The sequence below is a fragment of the Oncorhynchus keta genome, chromosome 34 (genome assembly GCF_023373465.1).
Source record: "Oncorhynchus keta strain PuntledgeMale-10-30-2019 chromosome 34, Oket_V2, whole genome shotgun sequence".
Classification (NCBI taxonomy): Eukaryota; Metazoa; Chordata; class Actinopteri; order Salmoniformes; family Salmonidae; genus Oncorhynchus; species Oncorhynchus keta.
Window position 1 is genome coordinate 325,761 of NC_068454.1, and position 27,847 is coordinate 353,607.

At 43.5% G+C, this 27,847-nt stretch overlaps 1 protein-coding gene across 5 annotated transcripts in view; it reads left to right on the forward strand.

Annotated features, from left to right (window-relative positions):
• The window catches only part of ttll4 (tubulin tyrosine ligase-like family, member 4), a 79,002-nt gene that overhangs the window by 38,341 nt on the left and 12,814 nt on the right, over positions 1–27,847 (forward strand). For 4 of the 5 annotated variants that reach the window (XM_052492706.1, XM_052492704.1, XM_052492707.1 and 1 more), the window contains exons 11-14: positions 8,816–8,938; positions 12,921–13,019; positions 25,641–25,775; positions 26,912–27,040. In XM_052492706.1, coding sequence (XP_052348666.1) covers positions 8,816–8,938; positions 12,921–13,019; positions 25,641–25,775; positions 26,912–27,040 — 486 coding nt within the window. Of the gene's footprint in view, positions 1–8,815; positions 8,939–12,920; positions 13,020–25,640; positions 25,776–26,883; positions 27,041–27,847 lie in introns of all 5 variants that reach the window. The other variant, XR_008089402.1, reaches the window with a different exon arrangement.

The following is a 27,847-nucleotide window of genomic DNA, read 5'->3' on the forward strand; positions in this document are numbered from 1 at the left end:
CGTGTTACATAGCGTGTTACATAGCGTGTTTCATAGCGTGTTTCATAGCGTGTTACATAGCGTGTTTCATAGCGTGTTATATAGCATGTTATATAGCATGTGTGAGCTTTTATAATGGCTTGTACTATGTGTCTCTGTCAACATGTTCCCATATGTACTGTGTGTGTGTCTGTCAACATGTTCCCATATGTACTGTGTGTGTCTCTGTCAACATGTTCCCATATGTACTGTGTGTGTCTCTGTCAACATGTTCCCATATGTACTGTGTGTGTCTCTGTCAACATGTTCCCATATGTACTGTGTGTGTCTCTGTCAACATGTTCCCATATGTACTGTGTGTGTCTCTGTCAACATGTTCCCATATGTACTGTGTGTGTCTGTCAACATGTTCCCATATGTACTGTGTGTGTCTCTGTCAACATGTTCCCATATGTACTGTGTGTGTCTCTGTCAACATGTTGCCATATGTACTGTGTGTCTCTGTCAACATGTTCCCATATGTACTGTGTGTGTCTCTGTCAACATGTTCCCATATGTACTGTGTGTCTCTGTCAACATGTTCCCATATGTACTGTGTGTGTCTCTGTCAACATGTTGCCATATGTACTGTGTGTGTCTCTGTCAACATGTTGCCATATGTACTGTGTGTGTCTCTGTCAACATGTTCCCATATGTACTGTGTGTGTCTCTGTCAACATGTTGCCATATGTACTGTGTGTGTCTCTGTCAACATGTTCCCATATGTACTGTGTGTGTCTCTGTCAACATGTTCCCATATGTACTGTGTGTGTCTGTCAACATGTTCCCATATGTACTGTGTGTGTCTCTGTCAACATGTTCCCATATGTACTGTGTGTCTCTGTCAACATGTTCCCATATGTACTGTGTGTCTCTGTCAACATGTTCCCATATGTACTGTGTGTGTCTGTCAACATGTTCCCATATGTACTGTGTGTGTCTCTGTCAACATGTTCCCATATGTACTGTGTGTGTCTGTCAACATGTTCCCATATGTACTGTGTGTGTCTCTGTCAACATGTTCCCATATGTACTGTGTGTCTCTGTCAACATGTTCCCATATGTACTGTGTGTCTCTGTCAACATGTTCCCATATGTACTGTGTGTGTCTGTCAACATGTTCCCATATGTACTGTGTGTGTCTCTGTCAACATGTTCCCATATGTACTGTGTGTGTCTCTGTCAACATGTTCCCATATGTACTGTGTGTGTCTGTCAACATGTTCCCATATGTACTGTGTGTCTCTGTCAACATGTTGCCATATGTACTGTGTGTGTCTCTGTCAACATGTTCCCATATGTACTGTGTGTGTCTCTGTCAACATGTTCCCATATGTACTGTGTGTGTCTCTGTCAACATGTTCCCATATGTACTGTGTGTGTCTCTGTCAACATGTTCCCATATGTACTGTGTGTGTCTGTCAACATGTTCCCATATGTACTGTGTGTCTCTGTCAACATGTTCCCATATGTACTGTGTGTGTCTCTGTCAACATGTTCCCATATGTACTGTGTGTCTCTGTCAACATGTTCCCATATGTACTGTGTGTGTGTCTGTCAACATGTTCCCTTATGTACTGTGTGTGTCTCTGTCAACATGTTCCCATATGTACTGTGTGTCTCTGTCAACATGTTCCCATATGTACTGTGTGTGTGTCTGTCAACATGTTCCCTTATGTACTGTGTGTCTCTGTCAACATGTTCCCATATGTACTGTGTGTGTCTCTGTCAACATGTTCCCATATGTACTGTGTGTGTCTCTGTCAACATGTTCCCTTATGTACTGTGTGTGTCTCTGTCAACATGTTCCCATATGTACTGTGTGTGTCTCTGTCAACATGTTCCCTTATGTACTGTGTGTCTCTGTCAACATGTTCCCATATGTACTGTGTGTGTCTCTGTCAACATGTTGCCATATGTACTGTGTGTCTCTGTCAACATGTTCCCATATGTACTGTGTGTGTCTCTGTCAACATGTTGCCATATGTACTGTGTGTCTCTGTCAACATGTTCCCATATGTACTGTGTGTGTCTCTGTCAACATGTTCCCATATGTACTGTGTGTCTCTGTCAACATGATCCCATATGTACTGTGTGTCTCTGTCAACATGTTCCCATATGTACTGTGTGTGTCTCTGTCAACATGTTGCCATATGTACTGTGTGTGTCTCTGTCAACATGTTGCCATATGTACTGTGTGTGTCTCTGTCAACATGTTCCCATATGTACTGTGTGTCTCTGTCAACATGTTCCCATATGTACTGTGTGTGTCTCTGTCAACATGTTCCCATATGTACTGTGTGTCTCTGTCAACATGTTGCCATATGTACTGTGTGTGTCTCTGTCAACATGTTGCCATATGTACTGTGTGTGTCTCTGTCAACATGTTCCCATATGTACTGTGTGTGTCTCTGTCAACATGTTCCCATATGTACTGTGTGTGTCTCTGTCAACATGTTCCCATATGTACTGTGTGTGTCTCTGTCAACATGTTCCCATATGTACTGTGTGTGTCTCTGTCAACATGTTGCCATATGTACTGTGTGTCTCTGTCAACATGTTGCCATATGTACTGTGTGTCTCTGTCAACATGTTCCCATATGTACTGTGTGTGTCTCTGTCAACATGTTCCCATATGTACTGTGTGTGTCTCTGTCAACATGTTCCCATATGTACTGTGTGTGTCTCTGTCAACATGTTCCCATATGTACTGTGTGTGTCTCTGTCAACATGTTCCCATATGTACTGTGTGTGTCTCTGTCAACATGTTGCCATATGTACTGTGTGTGTCTCTGTCAACATGTTCCCATATGTACTGTGTGTGTCTCTGTCAACATGTTCCCATATGTACTGTGTGTCTCTGTCAACATGTTCCCATATGTACTGTGTGTCAACATGTTCCCATATGTCTCTGTCAACATGTTCCCATATGTACTGTGTGTGTCTCTGTCAACATGTTCCCATATGTACTGTGTGTGTCTCTGTCAACATGTTCCCATATGTACTGTGTGTGTCTCTGTCAACATGTTCCCATATGTACTGTGTGTGTCTCTGTCAACATGTTCCCATATGTACTGTGTGTGTCTCTGTCAACATGTTCCCATATGTACTGTGTGTGTCTCTGTCAACATGTTCCCATATGTACTGTGTGTGTCTCTGTCAACATGTTCCCATATGTACTGTGTGTCTCTGTCAACATGTTGCCATATGTACTGTGTGTCTCTGTCAACATGTTCCCATATGTACTGTGTGTGTCTCTGTCAACATGTTCCCATATGTACTGTGTGTGTCTCTGTCAACATGTGTGTCTCTGTCAACATGTTCCCATATGTACTGTGTGTGTCTCTGTCAACATGTTCCCATATGTACTGTGTGTGTCTCTGTCAACATGTTGCCATATGTACTGTGTGTGTCTCTGTCAACATGTTCCCATATGTACTGTGTGTCTCTGTCAACATGTTCCCATATGTACTGTGTGTCTCTGCCAACATGTTCCCATATGTACTGTGTGTCTCTGTCAACATGTTCCCATATGTACTGTGTGTCTCTGTCAACATGTTCCCATATGTACTGTGTGTGTCTGTCAACATGTTCCCATATGTACTGTGTGTGTCTCTGTCAACATGTTGCCATATGTACTGTGTGTCTCTGTCAACATGTTCCCATATGTACTGTGTGTGTCTCTGTCAACATGTTGCCATATGTACTGTGTGTGTCTCTGTCAACATGTTCCCATATGTACTGTGTGTCTCTGTCAACATGTTGCCATATGTACTGTGTGTCTCTGTCAACATGTTCCCATATGTACTGTGTGTGTCTCTGTCAACATGTTGCCATATGTACTGTGTGTGTCTCTGTCAACATGTTCCCATATGTACTGTGTGTGTCTCTGTCAACATGTTGCCATATGTACTGTGTGTGTCTCTGTCAACATGTTCCCATATGTACTGTGTGTGTCTCTGTCAACATGTTCCCATATGTACTGTGTGTCAACTCTGTCAACATGTTGCCATATGTACTGTGTGTGTCTCTGTCAACATGTTCCCATATGTACTGTGTGTGTCTCTGTCAACATGTTGCCATATGTACTGTGTGTCTCTGTCAACATGTTGCCATATGTACTGTGTGTGTCTCTGTCAACATGTTCCCATATGTACTGTGTGTGTCTCTGTCAACATGTTGCCATATGTACTGTGTGTGTCTCTGTCAACATGTTCCCATATGTACTGTGTGTCTCTGTCAACATGTTCCCATATGTACTGTGTGTGTGTCTGTCAACATGTTCCCATATGTACTGTGTGTGTCTCTGTCAACATGTTCCCATATGTACTGTGTGTGTCTCTGTCAACATGTTCCCATATGTACTGTGTGTGTCTCTGTCAACATGTTCCCATATGTACTGTGTGTGTCTCTGTCAACATGTTGCCATATGTACTGTGTGTCTCTGTCAACATGTTGCCATATGTACTGTGTGTGTCTCTGTCAACATGTTCCCATATGTACTGTGTGTGTCTCTGTCAACATGTTGCCATATGTACTGTGTGTCTCTGTCAACATGTTGCCATATGTACTGTGTGTCTCTGTCAACATGTTCCCATATGTACTGTGTGTGTCTCTGTCAACATGTTCCCATATGTACTGTGTGTGTCTCTGTCAACATGTTCCCATATGTACTGTGTGTGTCTGTCAACATGTTGCCATATGTACTGTGTGTGTCTCTGTCAACATGTTCCCATATGTACTGTGTGTGTTTCTGTCTACATGTTCCCATATGTACTGTGTGTGTCTCTGTCAACATGTTCCCATATGTACTGTGTGTGTCTCTGTCAACATGTTCCCATATGTACTGTGTGTGTCTGTCAACATGTTCCCATATGTACTGTGTGTGTCTCTGTCAACATGTTCCCATATGTACTGTGTGTGTCTCTGTCAACATGTTCCCATATGTACTGTGTGTCTCTGTCAACATGTTCCCATATGTACTGTGTGTGTCTCTGTCAACATGTTGCCATATGTACTGTGTGTGTCTCTGTCAACATGTTGCCATATGTACTGTGTGTGTCTGTCAACATGTTGCCATATGTACTGTGTGTGTCTGTCAACATGTTCCCATATGTACTGTGTGTGTCTCTGTCAACATGTTGCCATATGTACTGTGTGTCTCTGTCAACATGTTCCCATATGTACTGTGTGTGTCTGTCAACATGTTCCCATATGTACTGTGTGTGTCTCTGTCAACATGTTCCCATATGTACTGTGTGTGTCTCTGTCAACATGTTCCCATATGTACTGTGTGTGTCTCTGTCACTGTGTGTGTCTCTGTCAACATGTTCCCATATGTACTGTGTGTGTGTCTGTCAACATGTTGCCATATGTACTGTGTGTGTCTCTGTCAACATGTTGCCATATGTACTGTGTGTGTCTCTGTCAACATGTTCCCATATGTACTGTGTGTGTCTCTGTCAACATGTTGCCATATGTACTGTGTGTGTCTCTGTCAACATGTTGCCTGCCATATGTACTGTGTGTGTCTCTGTCAACATGTTCCCATATGTACTGTGTGTGTCTCTGTCAACATGTTCCCATATGTACTGTGTGTGTCTCTGTCAACATGTTCCCATATGTACTGTGTGTGTCTCTGTCAACATGTTCCCATATGTACTGTGTGTGTCTCTGTCAACATGTTGCCATATGTACTGTGTCTCTGTCAACATGTTCCCATATGTACTGTGTGTCTCTGTCAACATGTTCCCATATGTACTGTGTGTGTCTCTGTCAACATGTTCCCATATGTACTGTGTGTCTCTGTCAACATGTTCCCATATGTACTGTGTGTGTCTCTGTCAACATGTTCCCATATGTACTGTGTGTGTCTCTGTCAACATGTTCCCATATGTACTGTGTGTGTCTCTGTCAACATGTTGCCATATGTACTGTGTGTGTCTCTGTCAACATGTTCCCATATGTACTGTGTGTGTCTCTGTCAACATGTTCCCATATGTACTGTGTGTGTCTCTGTCAACATGTTCCCATATGTACTGTGTGTCTCTGTCAACATGTTCCCATATGTACTGTGTGTGTGTCTGTCAACATGTTGCCATATGTACTGTGTGTGTCTCTGTCAACATGTTGCCTGCCATATGTACTGTGTGTGTCTCTGTCAACATGTTCCCATATGTACTGTGTGTGTCTCTGTCAACATGTTGCCATATGTACTGTGTGTGTCTCTGTCAACATGTTCCCATATGTACTGTGTGTCTCTGTCAACATGTTCCCATATGTACTGTGTGTGTGTCTGTCAACATGTTGCCATATGTACTGTGTGTGTCTCTGTCAACATGTTGCCATATGTACTGTGTGTGTCTCTGTCAACATGTTCCCATATGTACTGTGTGTGTCTCTGTCAACATGTTCCCATATGTACTGTGTGTGTCTCTGTCAACATGTTCCCATATGTACTGTGTGTGTCTCTGTCAACATGTTCCCATATGTACTGTGTGTGTCTCTGTCAACATGTTCCCATATGTACTGTGTGTGTCTCTGTCAACATGTTCCCATATGTACTGTGTGTGTCTCTGTCAACATGTTCCCATATGTACTGTGTGTCTCTGTCAACATGTTCCCATATGTACTGTGTGTGTGTCTGTCAACATGTTCCCTTATGTACTGTGTGTCTCTGTCAACATGTTCCCATATGTACTGTGTGTGTCTGTCAACATGTTCCCATATGTACTGTGTGTGTCTCTGTCAACATGTTCCCATATGTACTGTGTCTCTGTAATGATTGGTCACTGTGACAGGTGTTCTGTGTAATGATTGGTCACTGTGACAGGTGTTCTGTGTAATGATTGGTCACTGTGACAGGTGTTCTGTGTAATGATTGGTCACTGTGACAGGTGTTCTGTGTAATGATTGGTCACTGTGACAGGTGTTCTGTGTAATGATTGGTCACTGTGACAGGTGTTCTGTGTAATGATTGGTCACTGTGACAGGTGTTCTGTGTAATGATTGGTCACCGTGACAGGTGTTCTGTGTAATGATTGGTCACCGTGACAGGTGTTCAGTGTAATGATTGGTCACTGTGACAGGTGTTCAGTGTAATGATTGGTCACTGTGACAGGTGTTCTGTGTAATGATTGGTCACTGTGACAGGTGTTTAGTGTAATGATTGGTCACTGTGACAGGTGTTCTGTGTAATGATTGGTCACTGTGACAGGTGTTCAGTGTAATGATTGGTCACTGTGACAGGTGTTCAGTGTAATGATTGGTCACTGTGACAGGTGTTCAGTGTAATGATTGGTCACTGTGACAGGTGTTCAGTGTAATGATTGGTCACTGTGACAGGTGTTTAGTGTAATGATTGGTCACTGTGACAGGTGTTCTGTGTAATGATTGGTCACTGTGACAGGTGTTCAGTGTAATGATTGGTCACTGTGACAGGTGTTCAGTGTAATGATTGGTCACTGTGACAGGTGTTCAGTGTAATGATTGGTCACTGTGACAGGTGTTCAGTGTAATGATTGGTCACTGTGACAGGTGTTCAGTGTAATGATTGGTCACTGTGACAGGTGTTCAGTGTAATGATTGGTCACTGTGACAGGTGTTCAGTGTAATGATTGGTCACTGTGACAGGTGTTCAGTGTAATGATTGGTCACTGTGACAGGTGTTCAGTGTAATGATTGGTCACTGTGACAGGTGTTCAGTGTAATGATTGGTCACTGTGACAGGTGTTCTGTGTAATGATTGGTCACTGTGACAGGTGTTCTGTGTAATGATTGGTCACTGTGACAGGTGTTCTGTGTAATGATTGGTCACTGTGACAGGTGTTCTGTGTAATGATTGGTCACTGTGACAGGTGTTCTGTGTAATGATTGGTCACTGTGACAGGTGTTCTGTGTAATGATTGGTCACTGTGACAGGTGTTCTGTGTAATGATTGGTCACTGTGACAGGTGTTCAGTGTAATGATTGGTCACTGTGACAGGTGTTCTGTGTAATGATTGGTCACTGTGACAGGTGTTCAGTGTAATGATTGGTCACTGTGACAGGTGTTCAGTGTAATGATTGGTCACTGTGACAGGTGTTCTGTGTAATGATTGGTCACTGTGACAGGTGTTCAGTGTAATGATTGGTCACTGTGACAGGTGTTCAGTGTAATGATTGGTCACTGTGACAGGTGTTCTGTGTAATGATTGGTCACCGTGACAGGTGTTCTGTGTAATGATTGGTCACTGTGACAGGTGTTTAGTGTAATGATTGGTCACTGTGACAGGTGTTTAGTGTAATGATTGGTCACTGTGACAGGTGTTCAGTGTAATGATTGGTCACTGTGACAGGTGTTCTGTGTAATGATTGGTCACCGTGACAGGTGTTCAGTGTAATGATTGGTCACTGTGACAGGTGTTCTGTGTAATGATTGGTCACTGTGACAGGTGTTCAGTGTAATGATTGGTCACTGTGACAGGTGTTCAGTGTAATGATTGGTCACTGTGACAGGTGTTCTGTGTAATGATTGGTCACTGTGACAGGTGTTCTGTGTAATGATTGGTCACTGTGACAGGTGTTCTGTGTAATGATTGGTCACTGTGACAGGTGTTCTGTGTAATGATTGGTCACTGTGACAGGTGTTCTGTGTAATGATTGGTCACTGTGACAGGTGTTCAGTGTAATGATTGGTCACTGTGACAGGTGTTCTGTGTAATGATTGGTCACTGTGACAGGTGTTCTGTGTAATGATTGGTCACTGTGACAGGTGTTCAGTGTAATGATTGGTCACTGTATCTGTTCTCCTCTGTAGGTACTCGTCGTCTATGAAAAGCCTTGGCAACAAGTTCATGCACCTGACCAACTACAGCGTGAACAAGAGGAACTCAGACTATCAGAACAATGACAGTGACAAGGCCTGCCAGGGACACAAGTGGTAACCATGTTTTAATGGATATTTCAAACTGGGTGGTTCGAGCCCTGAATGCTGATTGGCTGACAGCCGTGGTATATCAGACCGTATAACATGCATTTTTAGTGCTCTAATTATGTTGGTAACCAGTTTGTAATAGCAGTAAGGCACCTCAGGGGGGTGTGGTATATGACCAATATACCACGGCTAAGGGCTCTATCCAGGCACTAAGAACAACCCTTAGCCGTGGTATATTGGCCATATACCACACCCATTCGTGCCTTATTGCTTAAATATATGCCATTTGGCTGACTCTTTTGTCCAAAGCGACTTACATGCATGTCAGTAGCACATAACAGACACATACATACGTGAATGAATGAATGAATGAATTACATTTACATTTAAGTCATTTAGCAGACGCTCTTATCCAGAGCGACTTACACTGGAATTGTGATACAGTGAATTATAAGTGAAATGATCTGTCTGTAAACAATTGTTGAAAAATGACTTGTGTCATGCACAAAGTAGATGCCCTAACCGACTTGCCAAAACTATAGTTTGTTAACAAGAAATGTGTGGAGTGTTTGAAAAACTAGTTTTAATGATTCCAACCTAAGTGTATAAACTTCCGACTTCCAACTGTACATACATAACATACATAACATACATAACATGCATAACATGCATACCATACATAACATGCATAACATGCATAACATGCATAACATGCATAACATGCATAACATGCATAACATACATAACATGCATAACATGCATAACATACATAACATGCATAACATACATAACATACATAACATACATAACATGCATAACATACATAACATACATAACATGCATAACATACATAACATACATAACATGCGTAACATACATTACATAACATACATAACATGCATAAACATACATAACATACATAACATGCATAATGTACATAACATACATAACATACATAACATGCATAACATACATAACATACATAACATGCATAACATGCATAACATACATAACATGCATAACATACATAACATACATAACATGCATAACATACATAACATACATAACGTACATAACGTGCATAACATACATACATAACATGCATACATACATAACATACATAACATACATAACATACATACATAACATACATACATAACATACATACATAACGTACATACATAACGTACATAACATGCATAACATGCATAACATAACATGCATAACATGCATAACATAACATGCATAACATAACATGCATAACATACATACATACATAACATACATACATACATACATACATACATGCATAACATACATAACATGCATAACATGCATAACATACATACATAACATACATAACATACATACATAACATACATAAATACATACATACATAACGTACATAACATACATACATAACATGCATAACATACATACATACATAACATACATAACATACATACATAACATACATACATAACATGCATAACATACATAACATGCATAACATACATAACATACATAACATACATACATAACATACATACATTACATACATAACATACATACATTACATACATAACATGCATAACATACATAACATACATACATACATACATACATACATACATACATACATACATACATACATACATACATAACATACATACATAACATACATACATACATACATACATACATACATACATACATACATACATAACATACATACATTACATACATAACATACATACATACATACATAACATACATACATACATACATACATACATACATACATACATACATACATACATACATACATACATACATACATACATGCATGCACATACATACATACATACATACATAACATGCACAACATGCATAACATACATAACATACATACATACATACATAACATGCATAACATGCATAACATACATACATACATACATACATACATACATACATACATACATACATACATAACATACATAACATGCATAACATGCATAACATGCATAACATACATAACATGCATAACATACATAACATGCATAACATGCATAACATGCATAACATACATAACATACATACATAACATACATAACATGCATAACATACATAACATACATAACATACATAACATACATAACATGCATAACGTGTCGTGACGTTGTATTAGTCAATGTGACGACTGTTGCTCATCGAATGATTAAAAGTTTCTAATTGCGTGATTAACTGAATCAAGCAATTATTAACTCATTAACCTGTTACCCACAATGGGGATTTAAAAGAGAGAGAGAAAAAAGAAAGTACACGAGAGAAATATACATTTGGGTGAATTTGTCAGCTATGCTATTCTAACCCTAGCCTTGCCCCAAACTGCTGCTCTTATGGGTCAGAATATAATGATGTAATTACGTGGGGAAGACCTCGGGGGATTCTCTGCGTGGACCGTTCAGGGGACAGCTTGATGACGCACTTCTCCGGCGCACCTCTCTGATCGTCCTCACGATGTCAGTGTCCTTTTAGCTTAGGAGTCTGTTCCCTCGCCCTTGCTCTGGAAGGGGTCTTCTGAGGACACACAGCTCTGTAGCTCAGAGCTCACAGCATAGGGATGAAACCATTTAGATACCACGATTCGCTGGGATTGGATGCTAGGGGGTCCAGCTTGAATTCACCCGCTTAGACACAGCTACTCATCCGTAGCTTGGGTAGAAAAATATTTATTTGTCTTCAAACTTGTTGCGTTCTGGGTTCATTGATTTTTTTTTTTTTTACCTCGACTGCAGCTTGGATCATGTAGTCAGTCTTCTCTGTAAATTCTTTACTCACAGGTTTTATACCCTCAGGTCAGAAGTGGGCGTAACCGCCTTTAGAGCAATTCTCTGGGCGTACCAAGTTAAGAGCAAGGTCTAGGATTTTCTCAAAACCAATTTTAGACAACTAACTTAACATTTCATCTTCCCTAAACATTCCCTTTGATTTTGGACATTTTCCACACAACGTACAATGTATAAACATCAAACATATACTAGGAAAACTGTTGACGTTACAATGTTTTCATAATAACGTCATCTATTAAACTTTTAATAACAAAACAAAAATGACATACATTTTCATAGTCCATCTATCGTCATGACAACCATTGTGGCTGATGGAATTGTTGTTGTTCCAAAGTCCCTTTAGTTCATGTTTAATGTTCTGAGGCTGGTTCTCCATAGTAACAGGACAAAGGAATTTGTCTGTGGCCTGAGATTTACTGTTCCAGTACGATATGTTGGATAAAGGAATAAAGACAGACACCAATGTCAGGTTCAATAGCCTTGTTTGTGTATTGTACAATCTCTACACATGGAGTCCGGGGAACAGTCCGGCTAGTGGAATACCTATCAACTAGACTCCATAACATTTACCAGGGGTCATAAAACCCCTCCACATCTTCAGACGCCTAGATCTCTCCTCCTCTGTTGGGGTTGAGAGATCATCTGTAGGGTTGTGGTCTCCTGTAACCTGACCTGATCAGGACAGTCATGACACATACATACATAACATAACATGCCAGTAGCACATAAGACACACAGTACCAGTCAAACGTTTTGGACACAACTACTCATTCAAGGGTTTTTCTTTATTTTTACTATTTTCTTTGTTGTAGAATAATAGTGAAGACATCAACACTATGAAATAACACACATTATGGAATCATGTAGTAACCCCCCCAAAAAAAAAAAATATAAAAATATATACAATTTCAATATACATTTTCTAATATACATATTATAAATTCTTCAAATAGCCACCCCTTACCTTGATGACAGCTTTGCACACTCTTTCAAAAAACAAGGACATTTCTAAGTGACCCCAAACTTTTGAACGGTAGTGTACATGCATGTCGGTAGCACGACTTGGTTTTCATTCTATAATTGGACTCGTGTGTGTGTGTGTGTGTGTGTGCACCTGTGTGTGTGTGTGGCAGGGCTCTGAAGGCGCTGTGGCACTACCTGGGTTGTAAGGGAGTCAACACCACGCTGATCTGGGAGAAGATCAAGGACATTGTCATGAAAACCATCATTGCGTAAGTCAGAGTTAAATACAACAGTTTATCAAATGAAATGTATTGATCACATACACATGGTTAGCAGATGTTAATGATCACATACACATGGTGAGCAGATGTTAATGATCACATACACACGGTTAGCAGATGTTAATGGTCCTCATACACATGGTTAGCAGATGTTAATGATCACATACACATGGTTAGCAGATGTTAATGATCACATACACATGGTTAGCAGATGTTAATGATCACATACACATGGTGAGCAGATGTTAATGATCACATACACATGGTGAGCAGATGTTAATGATCACATACACATGGTTAGCAGATGTTAATGGTCCTCATACACATGGTTAGCAGATGTTAATGATCACATACACATGGTTAGCAGATGTTAATGATCACATACACATGGTTAGCAGATGTTAATGATCACATACACATGGTTAGCAGATGTTAATGATCACATACACATGGTTAGCAGATGTTATTGATCACATACACATGGTTAGCAGATGTTAATGATCACATACACATGGTTAGCAGATGTTAATGATCACATACACATGGTTAGCAGATGTTAATGATCACATACACATGGTTAGCAGATGTTAATGGTCACATACACATGGTTAGCAGATGTTAATGATCACATACACATGGTTAGCAGATGTTAATGATCACATACACATGGTTAGCAGATGTTAATGGTCACATACACATGGTTAGCAGATGTTAATGGTCACATACACATGGTTAGCAGATGTTAATGGTCACATACACATGGTTAGCAGATGTTAATGATCACATACACATGGTTAGCAGATGTTAATGGTCCTCATACACATGGTTAGCAGATGTTATTGATCACATACACAGGGTTAGCAGATGTTATTGATCACATACACATGGTTAGCAGATGTTAATGGTCACATACACATGGTTAACAGATGTTAATGATCACATACACATGGTTAGCAGATGTTATTGATCACATACACATGGTTAGCAGAGGTTAATGGTCACATACACATGGTTAACAGATGTTAATGGTCACATACACATGGTTAGCAGATGTTAATGATCACATACACATGGTTAGCAGATGTTATTGATCACATACACATGGTTAGCAGATGTTAATGATCACATACACATGGTTAACAGATGTTAATGATCACATACACATGGTTAGCAGATGTTATTGATCACATACACATGGTTAGCAGAGGTTAATGATCACATACACATGGTTAACAGATGTTAATGATCACATACACATGGTTAGCAGATGTTATTGATCACATACACATGGTTAGCAGATGTTAATGATCACATACACATGGTTAGCAGATGTTAATGATCACATACACATGGTTAGCAGATGTTATTGATCACATACACATGGTTAGCAGATGTTAATGGTCCTCATACACATGGTTAGCAGATGTTATTGATCACATACACATGGTTAGCAGATGTTAATGGTCCTCATACACATGGTTAGCAGATGTTAATGATCACATACACATGGTTAGCAGATGTTAATGATCACATACACATGGTTAGCAGATGTTAATGATCACATACACATGGTTAGCAGATGTTAATGGTCCTCATACACATGGTTAGCAGATGTTATTGATCACATACACATGGTTAGCAGATGTTAATGATCACATACACATGGTTAGCAGATGTTATTGATCACATACACATGGTTAGCAGATGTTAATGATCACATACACATGGTTAGCAGATGTTAATGATCACATACACATGGTTAGCAGATGTTAATGGTCCTCATACACATGGTTAGCAGATGTTATTGATCACATACACATGGTTAGCAGATGTTATTGATCACATACACATGGTTAGCAGATGTTAATGGTCCTCATACACATGGTTAGCAGATGTTAATGATCACATACACATGGTTAGCAGATGTAATTGGTCACATACACATGGTTAGCAGATGTTAATGATCACATACACATGGTTAGCAGATGTAATTGGTCACATACACATGGTTAGCAGATGTTAATGATCACATACACATGGTTAGCAGATGTTAATGATCACATACACATGGCTAGCAGATGTTAATGATCACATACACATGGTTAGCAGATGTAATTGGTCACATACACATGGTTAGCAGATGTTAATGATCACATACACATGGTTAGCAGATGTTATTGATCACATACACATGGTTAGCAGATGTTAATGATCACATACACATGGTTAACAGATGTAATTGGTCACATACACATGGTTAGCAGATGTTAATGATCACATACACATGGTTAGCAGATGTTATTCAAATCAAATCAAATCAAATTTTATTTGTCACATACACATGGTTAGCAGATGTTAAATGCGAGTGTAGCGAAATGCTTGTGCTTCTAGTTCCGACAATGCAGTGATAACCAACAAGTAATCTAACTAACAATTCCAAAACTACTGTCTTATACACAGTGTAAGGGGATAAGGAACATGTACATAAGGATATATGAATGAGTGATGGTACAGAGCAGCATACAGTAGATGGTATCGAGTACAGTATATACATATGAGATGAGTGTGTAGACAAAGTAAACAAAGTGGCATAGTTAAAGTGGCTAGTGATACATGTGTTACATAAGGATGCAGTCGATGATGTAGAGTACAGTATATACATATGCATATGAGATGAATAATGTAGGGTAAGTAACATTATATAAGGTAGCATTGTTTAAAGTGGCTAGTGATATATTTACATAATTCCCATCAATTCCCATTATTAAAATGGCTGGAGTTGGGTCAGTGTCAATGACAGTGTGTTAGCAGCCACTCACTGTTAGTGGTGGCTGTTTAACAGTCTGATGGCCTTGAGATAGAAGCTGTTTTTCAGTCTCTCGGTCCCAGCTTTGATGCACCTGTACTGACCTCGCCTTCTGGATGATAGCGGGGTGAACAGGCAGTGGTTCGGGTGGTTGATGTCCTTGATGATCTTTATGGCCTTCCTGTAACAACGGGTGGTGTAGGTGTCCTGGAGGGCAGGTAGTTTGCCCCCGGTGATGCGTTGTGCAGTCCTCACTACCCTCTGGTTAGAGCCTTACGGTTGAGGGCGGAGCAGTTGCCGTACCAGGCGGTGATACAGCCCGCCAGGATGCTTCGATTGTGCATCTGTAGAAGTTTGTGAGTGCTTTTGGTGACAGGCCGAATTTCTTCAGCCTCCTGAGGTTGAATAGGCGCTGCTGCGCCTTCTTCACGACGCTGTCAGTGTGAGTGGACCAATTCAGTTTGTCTGTGATGTGTATGCCGAGGAACTTAAAACTAGCTACCCTCTCCACTACTGTTCCATCGATGTGGATAGGGGGTGTTCCCTCTGCTGTTTCCTGAAGTCCACAATCATCTCCTTAGTTTTGTTGACGTTGAGTGTGAGGTTATTTTCCTGACACCACACTCCGAGGGCCCTCACCTCCTCCCTGTAGGCCGTCTGTCGTTGTTGGTAATCAAGCCTACCACTGTTGTGTCGTCCGCAAACTTGATGATTGAGTTGGAGGCGTGCGTGGCCACGCAGTACACATGGTTGAACAGGGAGTACAGGAGAGGGCTCAGAACGCACCCTGTGGGGCCCCGTGTTGAGGATCAGCGGGGAGGAGATGTTGTTGCCTACCCTCACCACCTGGGGGCACCCGTCAGGAAGTCCAGTACCCAGTTGCACAGGGCAGACCCAGGGTCTCGAGCTTGATGACGAGCTTGGAGGGTACTATGGTGTTGAATGCCGAGCTGTAGTCGATGAACAGCATTCTCACATAGGTATTCCTCTTGTCCAGGTGGGTTAGGGCAGTGTGCAGTGTGGTTGAGATTGCATCGTCTGTGGACCTATTTGGGCGGTAAGCAAATTGGTTGGGTCTAGGGTGTCAGGTAGGGTGGAGGTGATATGGTCCTTGACTAGTCTCTCAAAGCACTTCATGATGACGGAAGTGAGTGCTACGGGCAGTAGTCGTTAGCTGAGTTACCTTAGCTTTCTTGGGAACAGGAACAATGGTGGCCCTCTTGAAGCATGTGGGAACAGCAGACTGGTATAGGGATTGATTGAATATGTCCGTAAACACACCGGCCAGCTGGTCTGCGATGCTCTGAGGGCGCGGCTGGGGATGCACTGGGCCTGCAGCCTTGCGAGGGTTAACACGTTTAAATGTCTTACTCACCTCGGCTGCAGTGAAGGAGAGACCGCATGTTTCCGTTGCAGGCCGTGTCAGTGGCACTGTATTGTCCTCAAAGCGGGCAAAAAAGTTATTTAGTCTGCCTGGGAGCAAGACATCCTGGTCCGTGACTGGGCTGGATTTCATCTTGTAGTCCGTGATTGACTGTAGACCCTGCCACATGCCTCTTGTGTCTGAGCCGTTGAATTGAGATTCCACTTTGTCCCTGTACTGACGCTTAGCTTGTTTAATAGCCTCAGGGAATAGCTGCACTGTTTATATTCAGTCATGTTGCCAGACACCTTGCCCTGATTAAAAGCAGTGGTTCGCGATGTTTCACGCGAATGCTGCCATCAATCCACGGTTTCTGGTTAGGGAATGTTTTTATCGTTGCTATGGGAACGACATCTTCGACGCACGTTCTAATGAACTCGCACACCGAATCAGCGTATTCTCAATATTCCCATCTGACGCAGATGTTAATGTCCCAGTCCACGTGATGGAAGCAGTCTTGGAGTGTAGAGTCAGCTTGGTCTGACCAGCGTTGGACAGACCTCAGCGTGGGAGCCTCTTGTTTTAATTTCTGCCTGTAGGCAGGGATCAGCAAAATGGAGTCGTGGTCAGCTTTTCCGAAAGGGGGCGGGGCAGGGCCTTATATGCGTCGCGGAAGTTAGAGTAACAATGATCCAAGGTTTTACCACCCCTGGTTGCGCAATCGATATGCTGATAAAATTTAGGGAGTCTTGTTTTCAGATTGGCTTTGTTAAAATCCCCAGCTACAATGAATGCAGCCTCCGGATAAATGTTTTCCAGTTTGCAAAGAGTTAAATAAAGTTCGTTCAGAGCCATCGATGTGTCTGCTTGGGGGATATATACGGCTGTGATTATAATCGAAGAGAATTCTCTTGGAAGATAATGCGGTCTACATTTGATTGTGAGGAATTCTAAATCAGGTGAACAGAAGGATTTGAGTTCCTGATGTTTCCTTCATCACACCATGTCCCGTTAGTCATGAGGCATACGCCCCCGCCACTCTTCTTACCAGAGAGATGTTTGTTTCTGTCCGCGCGATCGTGGAGAAACCCATGGCTGCACCGCCCTGGATAGCGTTTCCCAGTAAGCCATGTTTCCGTAAACAAAGAACGTTACAGTCTCTGATGTCCCTCTGGAATGCCACCCTTGCTCGGATTTCATCAACCTTGTTGTCGAGAGACTGGACATTGGCAAGAAGAATACTGGGAAGTGGTGCGCAGATGTGCCCTTTTTGAGTCTGACCAGAACACCGCCGTTAGCAGTATCGTTTCCTTGGGTCGCTGCAATGGTCCTCATCCATTCCGTGTCCTGTTTGTAAGGCAGAACACAGGATGATCAAAACATATTCTTGGTCGTACTGATGGTGAGTTGACGCTGATCTTATATTCAGTATTCTTCTCGACTGTATGTAATGAAACCTAAGATGACCTGGGGTACTAATGAAGAAATAACATAAAAAACAAAAAGCTGCATAGTTTCCTAGCGATGTTAATGCGGCCATCTCAGTCGATGCCGGAAGTGATCACATACACATGGTTAGCAGATGTTAATGATCACATACACATGGTTAGCAGATGTTAATGATCACATACACATGGCTAGCAGATGTTAATGATCACATACACATGGTTAGCAGATGTAATGGTCACATACACATGGTTAGCAGATGTTAATGATCACATACACATGGTTAGCAGATGTTATTGATCACATACACATGGTTAGCAGATGTTAATGATCACATACACATGGTTAACAGATGTAATTGGTCACATACACATGGTTAGCAGATGTTAATGATCACATACACATGGTTAGCAGATGTTATTGATCACATACACATGGTTAGCAGATGTTAATGATCACATACACATGGTTAGCAGATGTTAATGATCACATACACATGGCTAGCAGATGTTAATGATCACATACACATGGTTAGCAGATGTTATTGATCACATACACATGGTTAGCAGATGTTAATGATCACATACACATGGTTATCAGATGTTAATGGTCACATACACATGGTTAGCAGATGTTATTGATCACATACACATGGTTAGCAGATGTTAATGATCACATACACATGGTTAGCAGATGTTATTGATCACATACACATGGTTAGCAGATGTTAATGATCACATACACATGGTTAGCAGATGTTATTGATCACATACACATGGTTAGCAGATGTTAATGATCACATACACATGGTTAGCAGATGTTATTGATCACATACACATGGTTAGCAGATGTTAATGATCACATACACATGGTTAGCAGATGTTAATGGTCACATACACATGGTTAGCAGATGTTAATGATCACATACACATGGTTAGCAGATGTTAATGATCACATACACATGGTTAGCAGATGTTAATGATCACATACACATGGTTAGCAGATGTTAATGATCACATACACATGGTTAGCAGATGTTAATGATCACATACACATGGTTAGCAGATGTTAATGATCACATACACATGGTTAGCAGATGTTAATGATCACATACACATGGTTAGCAGATGTTAATGATCACATACACATGGTTAGCAGATGTTAATGATCACATACACATGGTTAGCAGATGTTAATGATCACATACACATGGTTAGCAGATGTTAATGATCACATACACATGGTTAGCAGATGTTAATGATCACATACACATGGTTAGCAGATGTTAATGGTCCTCATACACATGGTTAGCAGATGTTAATGATCACATACACATGGTTAGCAGATGTTAATGATCACATACACATGGTTAGCAGATGTTAATGGTCCTCATACACATGGTTAGCAGATGTTAATGATCACATACACATGGTTAGCAGATGTTAATGATCACATACACATGGTTAGCAGATGTTAATGATCACATACACATGGTTAGCAGATGTTAATGGTCCTCATACACATGGTTAGCAGATGTTAATGATCACATACACATGGTTAGCAGATGTTAATGATCACATACACATGGTTAGCAGATGTTAATGATCACATACACATGGTTAGCAGATGTTAATGGTCCTCATACACATGGTTAGCAGATGTTATTGATCACATACACATGGTTAGCAGATGTTAATGGTCCTCATACACATGGTTAGCAGATGTTAATGGTCCTCATACACATGGTTAGCAGATGTTAATGATCACATACACATGGTTAGCAGATGTTAATGATCACATACACATGGTTAGCAGATGTTAATGATCACATACACATGGTTAGCAGATGTTAATGATCACATACACATGGTTAGCAGATGTTAATGATCACATACACATGGTTAGCAGATGTTAATGGTCCTCATACACATGGTTAGCAGATGTTAATGATCACATACACATGGTTAGCAGATGTTAATGATCACATACACATGGTTAGCAGATGTTAATGATCACATACACATGGTTAGCAGATGTTAATGGTCCTCATACACATGGTTAGCAGATGTTAATGATCACATACACATGGTTAGCAGATGTTAATGGTCCTCATACACATGGTTAGCAGATGTTAATGGTCCTCATACACATGGTTAGCAGATGTTAATGATCACATACACATGGTTAGCAGATGTTAATGGTCCTCATACACATGGTTAGCAGATGTTAATGATCCTCATACACATGGTTAGGTTAGCAGATGTTAATGATCACATACACATGGTTAGCAGATGTTATTGATCACATACACATGGTTAGCAGATGTTAATGATCACATACACATGGTTAGCAGATGTTAATGATCACATACACATGGTTAGCAGATGTTAATGCGAGTGTAGCGAAATGCTTGTGCTTCTAGTTCCGACAATGCAGTAATAACCAACAAGTAATCTAACTAACAATTCCACAACTACTACCTTATACACACAAGTGTAAAGTAATGAATACGAAGAGTCAAGACTCAATAGCTCATTGAAGCTTAATGAAGACGGATGGCGTCTCATGGGGGTTTGGGCCACTCCAGGAAGTGACGGTGGAGGCTCAGTGCTGCCCCCTGTCTTTGTGTAAAGGCAGCTACAACGTAAACGTAACGACGGACCGTCGTCTGTTCCAAAGTTTGAGCCACACAAATGTACGTATGACTACACTACATGACCAACCGGATCACCTGCTCGTCCAACATCTCATTATAAAATCATGGGCATTAATATGGAGTTGGTCCCCCCCTTTGCTGCTATAACAGCCTCCACTCTTCTGGGAAGGCTTTCCACTAGATGTAGGAACATTGCTGCTATAACAGCCTCCACTCTTCTGGGAAGGCTTTCCACTAGATGTTGGAACATTGCTGCTATAACAGCCTCCACTCTTCTGGGAAGGCTTTCCACTAGATGTTGGAACATTGCTGCTATAACAGCCTCCACTCTTCTGGGAAGGCTTTCCACTAGATGTAGGAACATTGCTGCTATAACAGCCTCCACGCTTCTGGGAAGGCTTTCCACTAGATGTTGAACATTGCTGCGATAACAGCCTCCACTCTTCTGGGAAGGCTTTCCACTAGATGTTGGAACATTGCTGCTATAACAGCCTCCACTCTTCTGGGAAGGCTTTCCACTAGATGTAGGAACATTGCTGCTATAACAGCCTTCACTCTTCTGGGAAGACTTTCCACTAGATGTTGGAACATTGCTGCTATAACAGCCTCCACTCTTCTGGGAAGGCTTTCCACTAGATGTTGGAACATTGCTGCTATAACAGCCTCCACTCTTCTGGGAAGGCTTTCCACTAGATGTAGGAACATTGCTGCGATAACAGCTTCCACTCTTCTGGGAAGGCTTTCCACTAGATGTTGGAACATTGCTGTAATAACAGCCAGGTTTCCACTGCTCCAGAGAAACACTGCTCCAGAGAACACTGCTCCAGAGAACACTGCTCCAGAGAACAGGTTTCCACTGCTCCAGAGAACAGGTTTCCACTGCTCCAGAGAACAGGTTTCCACTGCTCCAGAGAACAGGTTTCCACTGCTCCAGAGAACAGGTTTCCACTGCTCCAGAGAACAGGTTTCCACTGCTCCAGAGAACATGTTTCCCTGCTCCAGAGAACATGTTTCCACTGCTCCAGAGAACAGGTTTCCACTGCTCCAGAGAACAGGTTTCCACTGCTCCAGGGAACAGGTTTCCCCTGCTCCAGAGGACAGGTTTCCCCTGCTCCAGAGGACAGGTTTCCCCTGCTCCAGAGAACAGGTTTCCACTGCTCCAGAGAACAGGTTTCCACTGCTCCAGAGAACAGGTTTCCACTGCTCCAGAGGACAGGTTTCCACTGCTCCAGAGGACAGGTTTCCACTGCTCCAGAGGACAGGTTTCCACTGCTCCAGAGAACAGGTTTCCACTGCTCCAGAGAACAGGTTTCCACTGCTCCAGAGAACAGGTTTCCACTGCTCCAGAGAACAGGTTTCCACTGCTCCAGAGGACAGGTTTCCACTGCTCCAGAGAACAGGTTTCCACTGCTCCAGAGAACAGGTTTCCACTGCTCCAGAGAACAGGTTTCCACTGCTCCAGAGAACAGGTTTCCACTGCTCCAGAGAACAGGTTTCCACTGCTCCAGAGGACAGGTTTCCACTGCTCCAGAGGACAGGTTTCCCCTGCTCCAGAGAACAGGTTTCCACTGCTCCAGAGAACAGGTTTCCACTGCTCCAGAGAACAGGTTTCCACTGCTCCAGAGGACAGGTTTCCACTGCTCCAGAGAACAGGTTTCCACTGCTCCAGAGAACAGGTTTCCACTGCTCCAGAGAACAGGTTTCCACTGCTCCAGAGGACAGTTTTCCACTGCTCCAGAGAGCAGGTTTCCACTGCTCCAGAGAGCAGGTTTCCACTGCTCCAGAGAACAGGTTTCCACTGCTCCAGAGGACAGGTTTCCACTGCTCCAGAGGACAGGTTTCCACTGCTCCAGAGGACAGGTTTCCCCTGCTCCAGAGGACAGGTTTCCACTGCTCCAGAGAACACGTTTCCACTGCTCCAGAGAACACGTTTCCACTGCTCCAGTGTCCAATAGCGGCAAGCTTTACACCACTCCAGCCGACGCTTGGCATTGAGCATGGTGATCTTAGGCTTGTGTGCAGCTGCTCGGCCATGGAAACCCATTTCATGAAGCTCCCAACGAACAGTTGTTTGGAATTCGTTGGTGAGTGTTGAAACCAAGGACAGATGATTTTTACGCGCTTCAGCACTCCGCGGTCCCGTTCTGTGAGCTTGTGTGGCCTACCACTTACCAGCTGAGCCGTTGTTGCTCCTAGACGTTTCCACTTCACAATAATAACACGTACAGTTGACCCGTTAAGCTCTAGCAGGGCAGGAATTTGACAAACTGACTTGTTGAAAAGGTTTCATCCTATGACTGTGCCATGTTGAAAGTCATCAAGCTCTTCAGTAAGGCCATTCTACTGCCAATGTTTGTCTATGGAGACTGCATGGCTGTGTGCTCGATTTGTATACACCTGTCAGCTCCTCCAAAAACAATTTGTTCTCAAAAAGTGATCTCACACTATCTAAACACTAAACTAAACTATCTAAACGTGATCTCACATCAATGCCGTTCCGGTAAGCAGCAGGGGGTCTGGGCGGGGGGTCTGGGAAGGGGGAGGCGGCGGGGTCTGGAAAGGGGGTCTGCAGCAGGGGGTCTGGGTGGGGGGTCTGGGCAGGGGGTATTGGGGAGGGGGTCTGGGAGGTGGGTATGCGGCAGGGGGTCTGGGCAGGGGGTATTGGGGAGGGGGTCTGGGAGGTGGGTATGCGGCAGGGGGTCTCTGGGTGGGGGTCTGGGGAGGGGTCTGGGTAGGGGGTATGCAGCAGGGGGTCTGGGGAGGGGGTATGCAGCAGGGGGTATGCAGCAGGGGGTCTGGGCAGGGGGTATGCAGCAGGGGGTCGGGCAGGGGGTATGCGGCAGGGGGTCTGGAAAGGGGTCTGGGAAGGGGGAGGCGGTGGGGGGTCTGGAAAGGGGGTCTGGGCGGGGGTCTGGGTGGGGGTATGCAGCAGGGGTCTGGATGGGGGTCTGGGCAGGGGGTATGCAGCAGGGGGTCTGGGTTGGGGGTCTGGGAAGGGGGAGGTGGCGGGGTCTGGAAAGGGGGTCTGGAAAGGGGGTCTGGGCGGGGGGTCTGGGGAGGGGGAGGCGCAGGGGTCTGACAGGGGTCTGGGCAGGGGGTCTGCAGCAGGGGGCCTGGACAGGGGAATGCAGCAGGGGTTTGCAGCAGGGGGTATGGACAGGGGTATGCAACAGGGGGTATGCAACAGGGGGTATGCAGCAGGGGGTATGCAACAGGGGTATGGGAAGGGGGTATGCAACAGGGGTATGCAGCAGGGGTCTGGACAGGGGTCTGGACAGGGGGGTATGCAACAGGGGGTATGCAGCAGGGGGTATGCAACAGGGGGTATGGGAAGGGGGTATGCAACAGGGGGTATGCAGCAGGGGGTCTGGGTTGGGGGTCTGGGAAGGGGGGAGGTGGCGGGGGTCTGGAAAGGGGGTCTGGAAAGGGGGTCTGGGCGGGGTCTGGGAAGGGGGAGGTGGCGGGGTCTGGAAAGGGGGTCTGGAAAGGGGGTCTGGGCGGGGGGTTGGGAAGGGGGTTCTCTGGCGGGCGGGGGTCTGGTAGGGGGTCTGGGCAGGGGGTCTGGGAAGGGGGAGGCGGCGGGGGTCTGGACAGGGGTCTGGGCAGGGGGTCTGCAGCAGGGGGCCTGGACAGGGGGATGCAGCAGGGGGTATGCAGCAGGGGGTATGGACATCGGGTCTGGACAGGGGGTATGCAACAGGGGTATGCAGCAGGGGGTATGGACAGGGGGTCTGGACAGGGGGTATGCAGCAGGGGGTACGCAGCAGGGGGTATGGGAAGGGGGTATGCAACAGGGGTATGCAGCAGGGGGTATGCAGCAGGGGATCCCCAGCTCTGTCTGTTTCAATAAGCTGGAATTGGTTGTCAGTCTTTATTTTTTCTTTCTACCATGATTGCCCCCCACACACAAAAAAGTTTTACACAAAAGATTGCAATTTTCTCATTCGCTATAATGGGGGATCCTGTTCTTCTGCAAACAATGCCTGCAGTACCGCGGTCAGCTTTGATCTTCCATGGTTTTAATGAGAGGGGGGCAGTCGTTCTCTGGGCGTTTATGTCTTGGTAAACATGCAGGTGCAATGCTTTAGCTTGTTATAGGGCATATGAGCCTTTATAATGTCCTCTCTCTGTGTTTCAGGTCTGACCCCTACATGCAGTTATAACCCTCCATAGATCGTTAGAAGCACATATGAGCCTTTATAACGTGTTCTAATGTTTTGTGTCTCTTTGTGTTTCAGCTCTGACCCGTGCAGTAGATCGTAATGTTTTGTGTCTCTCTGTGTTTCAGCTCTGACCCGTGCAGTAGATCGTAATGTTTTGTGTCTCTCTGTGTTTCAGCTCTGACCCGTATGTCAACACACTGGTCAAGCTTCACCTGCGTTCCCCCTACAGCTGTCACGAGCTGTTTGGCTTTGACATCATGCTGGATGAGAACCTCAAGCCTTGGGTTCTGGAGGTCAACATCTCACCAAGGTAACAAACAGTACAGCCTTCACTACAGACCAGACATTCTGCCTGGTTGGAAGAGTCCCTCCTTGTTGGTAGGTAGCCTGGTTGCTAAGGAGTTTGACCTGTACCTGTAACTACCTGTACCCGGAAGTTAGTTGGTGCAAATCTCAAGCCAGGTGCTGGAAAAATATTAGGGGGGATTTGATCTGGGAACTGGAGTGCTGCTGGGTTTATATCCTAAAGACATTCAGTCCCATATCGTTGGGTCCTTGACCCCGCAACATGCTCTCCATCCATGGATAGCAGAGCAGAAGACTGGTGTTCTGTCTGAGGGGTGTTGGAGAAGACTGGTGTTCTCTGTCTAAGGGTGGGTTGGAGAAGACTGGTGTTCTCTATCTAAGGGTGGGTTGGAGAAGACTGGTGTTCTCTGTCTAAGGGTGGGTTGGAGAAGACTGGTGTTCTCTATCTAAGGGTGGGGTTGGAGAAGACTGGTGTTCTCTATCTAAGGGTGGGTTGGAGAAGACTGGTGTTCTCTATCTAAGGGTGGGTTGGAGAAGACTGGTGTTCTCTATCTAAGGGTGGGTTGGAGAAGACAGGTGTTCTCTGTCTAAGGGTGGGTTGGAGAAGACTGGTGTTCTCTATCTAAGGGTGGGTTGGAGAAGACTGGTGTTCTCTGTCTGAGGGTGGGTTGGAGAAGACTGGTGTTCTCTGTCTGAGGGTGGGTTGGAGAAGACTGGTGTTCTCTGTCTAAGGGTGGGTTGGAGAAGACTGGTGTTCTCTGTCTAAGGGTGGGTTGGAGAAGACTGGTGTTCTCTATCTAAGGGTGGGTTGGAGAAGACTGGTGTTCTCTATCTAAGGGTGGGTTGGAGAAGACTGGTGTTCTCTATCTAAGGGTGGGTTGGAGAAGACTGGTGTTCTCTGTCTAAGGGGTGTTGGAGAAGACTGGTGTTCTCTGTCTAAGGGTGGGTTGGAGAAGACTGGTGTTTGCTGAACCAGGTATTCTATTTCCTGCTGAATCCAGAAACCCTCCAACTGTATATCTGAAAAACATGGGGTCGTTTTGGGAATTTTTGCAACCCAAGTACTAGCACTATTTATAGTCCTGGCCGGTGCCTCTCACCGACGGTGCCAGTACTGTCTTCCTTCCTCTCTCCCAACAGCCTCCACTCCAGCACGGCTCTGGACGTGGCCATTAAGGGCCAGATGATCAGGGACGTGTTGAACCTGGCGGGGTTCCTTCTGCCTCAGAGAGAAGAGGTGCTTCCCTCCGCCAGCAGCTCTGCCAGCAGGTATGGAGAGAGGGTTATAATGCTGGCTTCCACCATATCTATTAGACAGTGTTTCCTTATTTATGGTCCTGGGGACCTAAATGTTGACACCTTTCACCTGGCACCACAAATGAACTCATCATTTTATTTATTTTTTTATTTTTTATTTCACCTTTGTTTAACCAGGTTGGCAAGTTGAGAACAAGTTCTCATTTACAATTGCGACCTGGCCAAGATAAAGCAAAGCAGTTCGACAGATACAACGACACAGAGTTACACATGGAGTAAAACAAACATACAGTTAATAATACAGTACAAACAAGTCTATATACGATGTGAGCAAATTAGGTGAGAAGGGAGGTAAAGGCAAAAAAGGCCATGGTGGCAAAGTAAATACAATATAGCAAGTAAAACACTGGAATGGTCGTTTTGCAATGGAAGAATGTGCAAAGTAGAAATACAAATAATGGGGTGCAAAGGAGCAAAATAAATAAATTAAATACAGTTGGGAAAGAGGTAGTTGTTTGGGCTAAAATATAGGTGGGCTATGTACAGGTGCAGTAATCTGTAAGATGCTCTGACAGTTGGTGCTTAAAGCTAGTGAGGGAGATAAGTGTTTCCAGTTTCAGAGATTTTTATAGTTCGTTCCAGTCATTGGCAGCAGCATCAAAACCATTGATTAGTGGAATCCGTTTTTTATTTTCTTTTCTTCAATCGGAACCAAACGGAAACTGAAATGGTCAAATAGAAACTGTAGTTTTTGTTGCACAACATTTGGAGCAAATGGATTCCGTTGTGAAACGTTTTCTGTTTGGAGCAAATGGATTG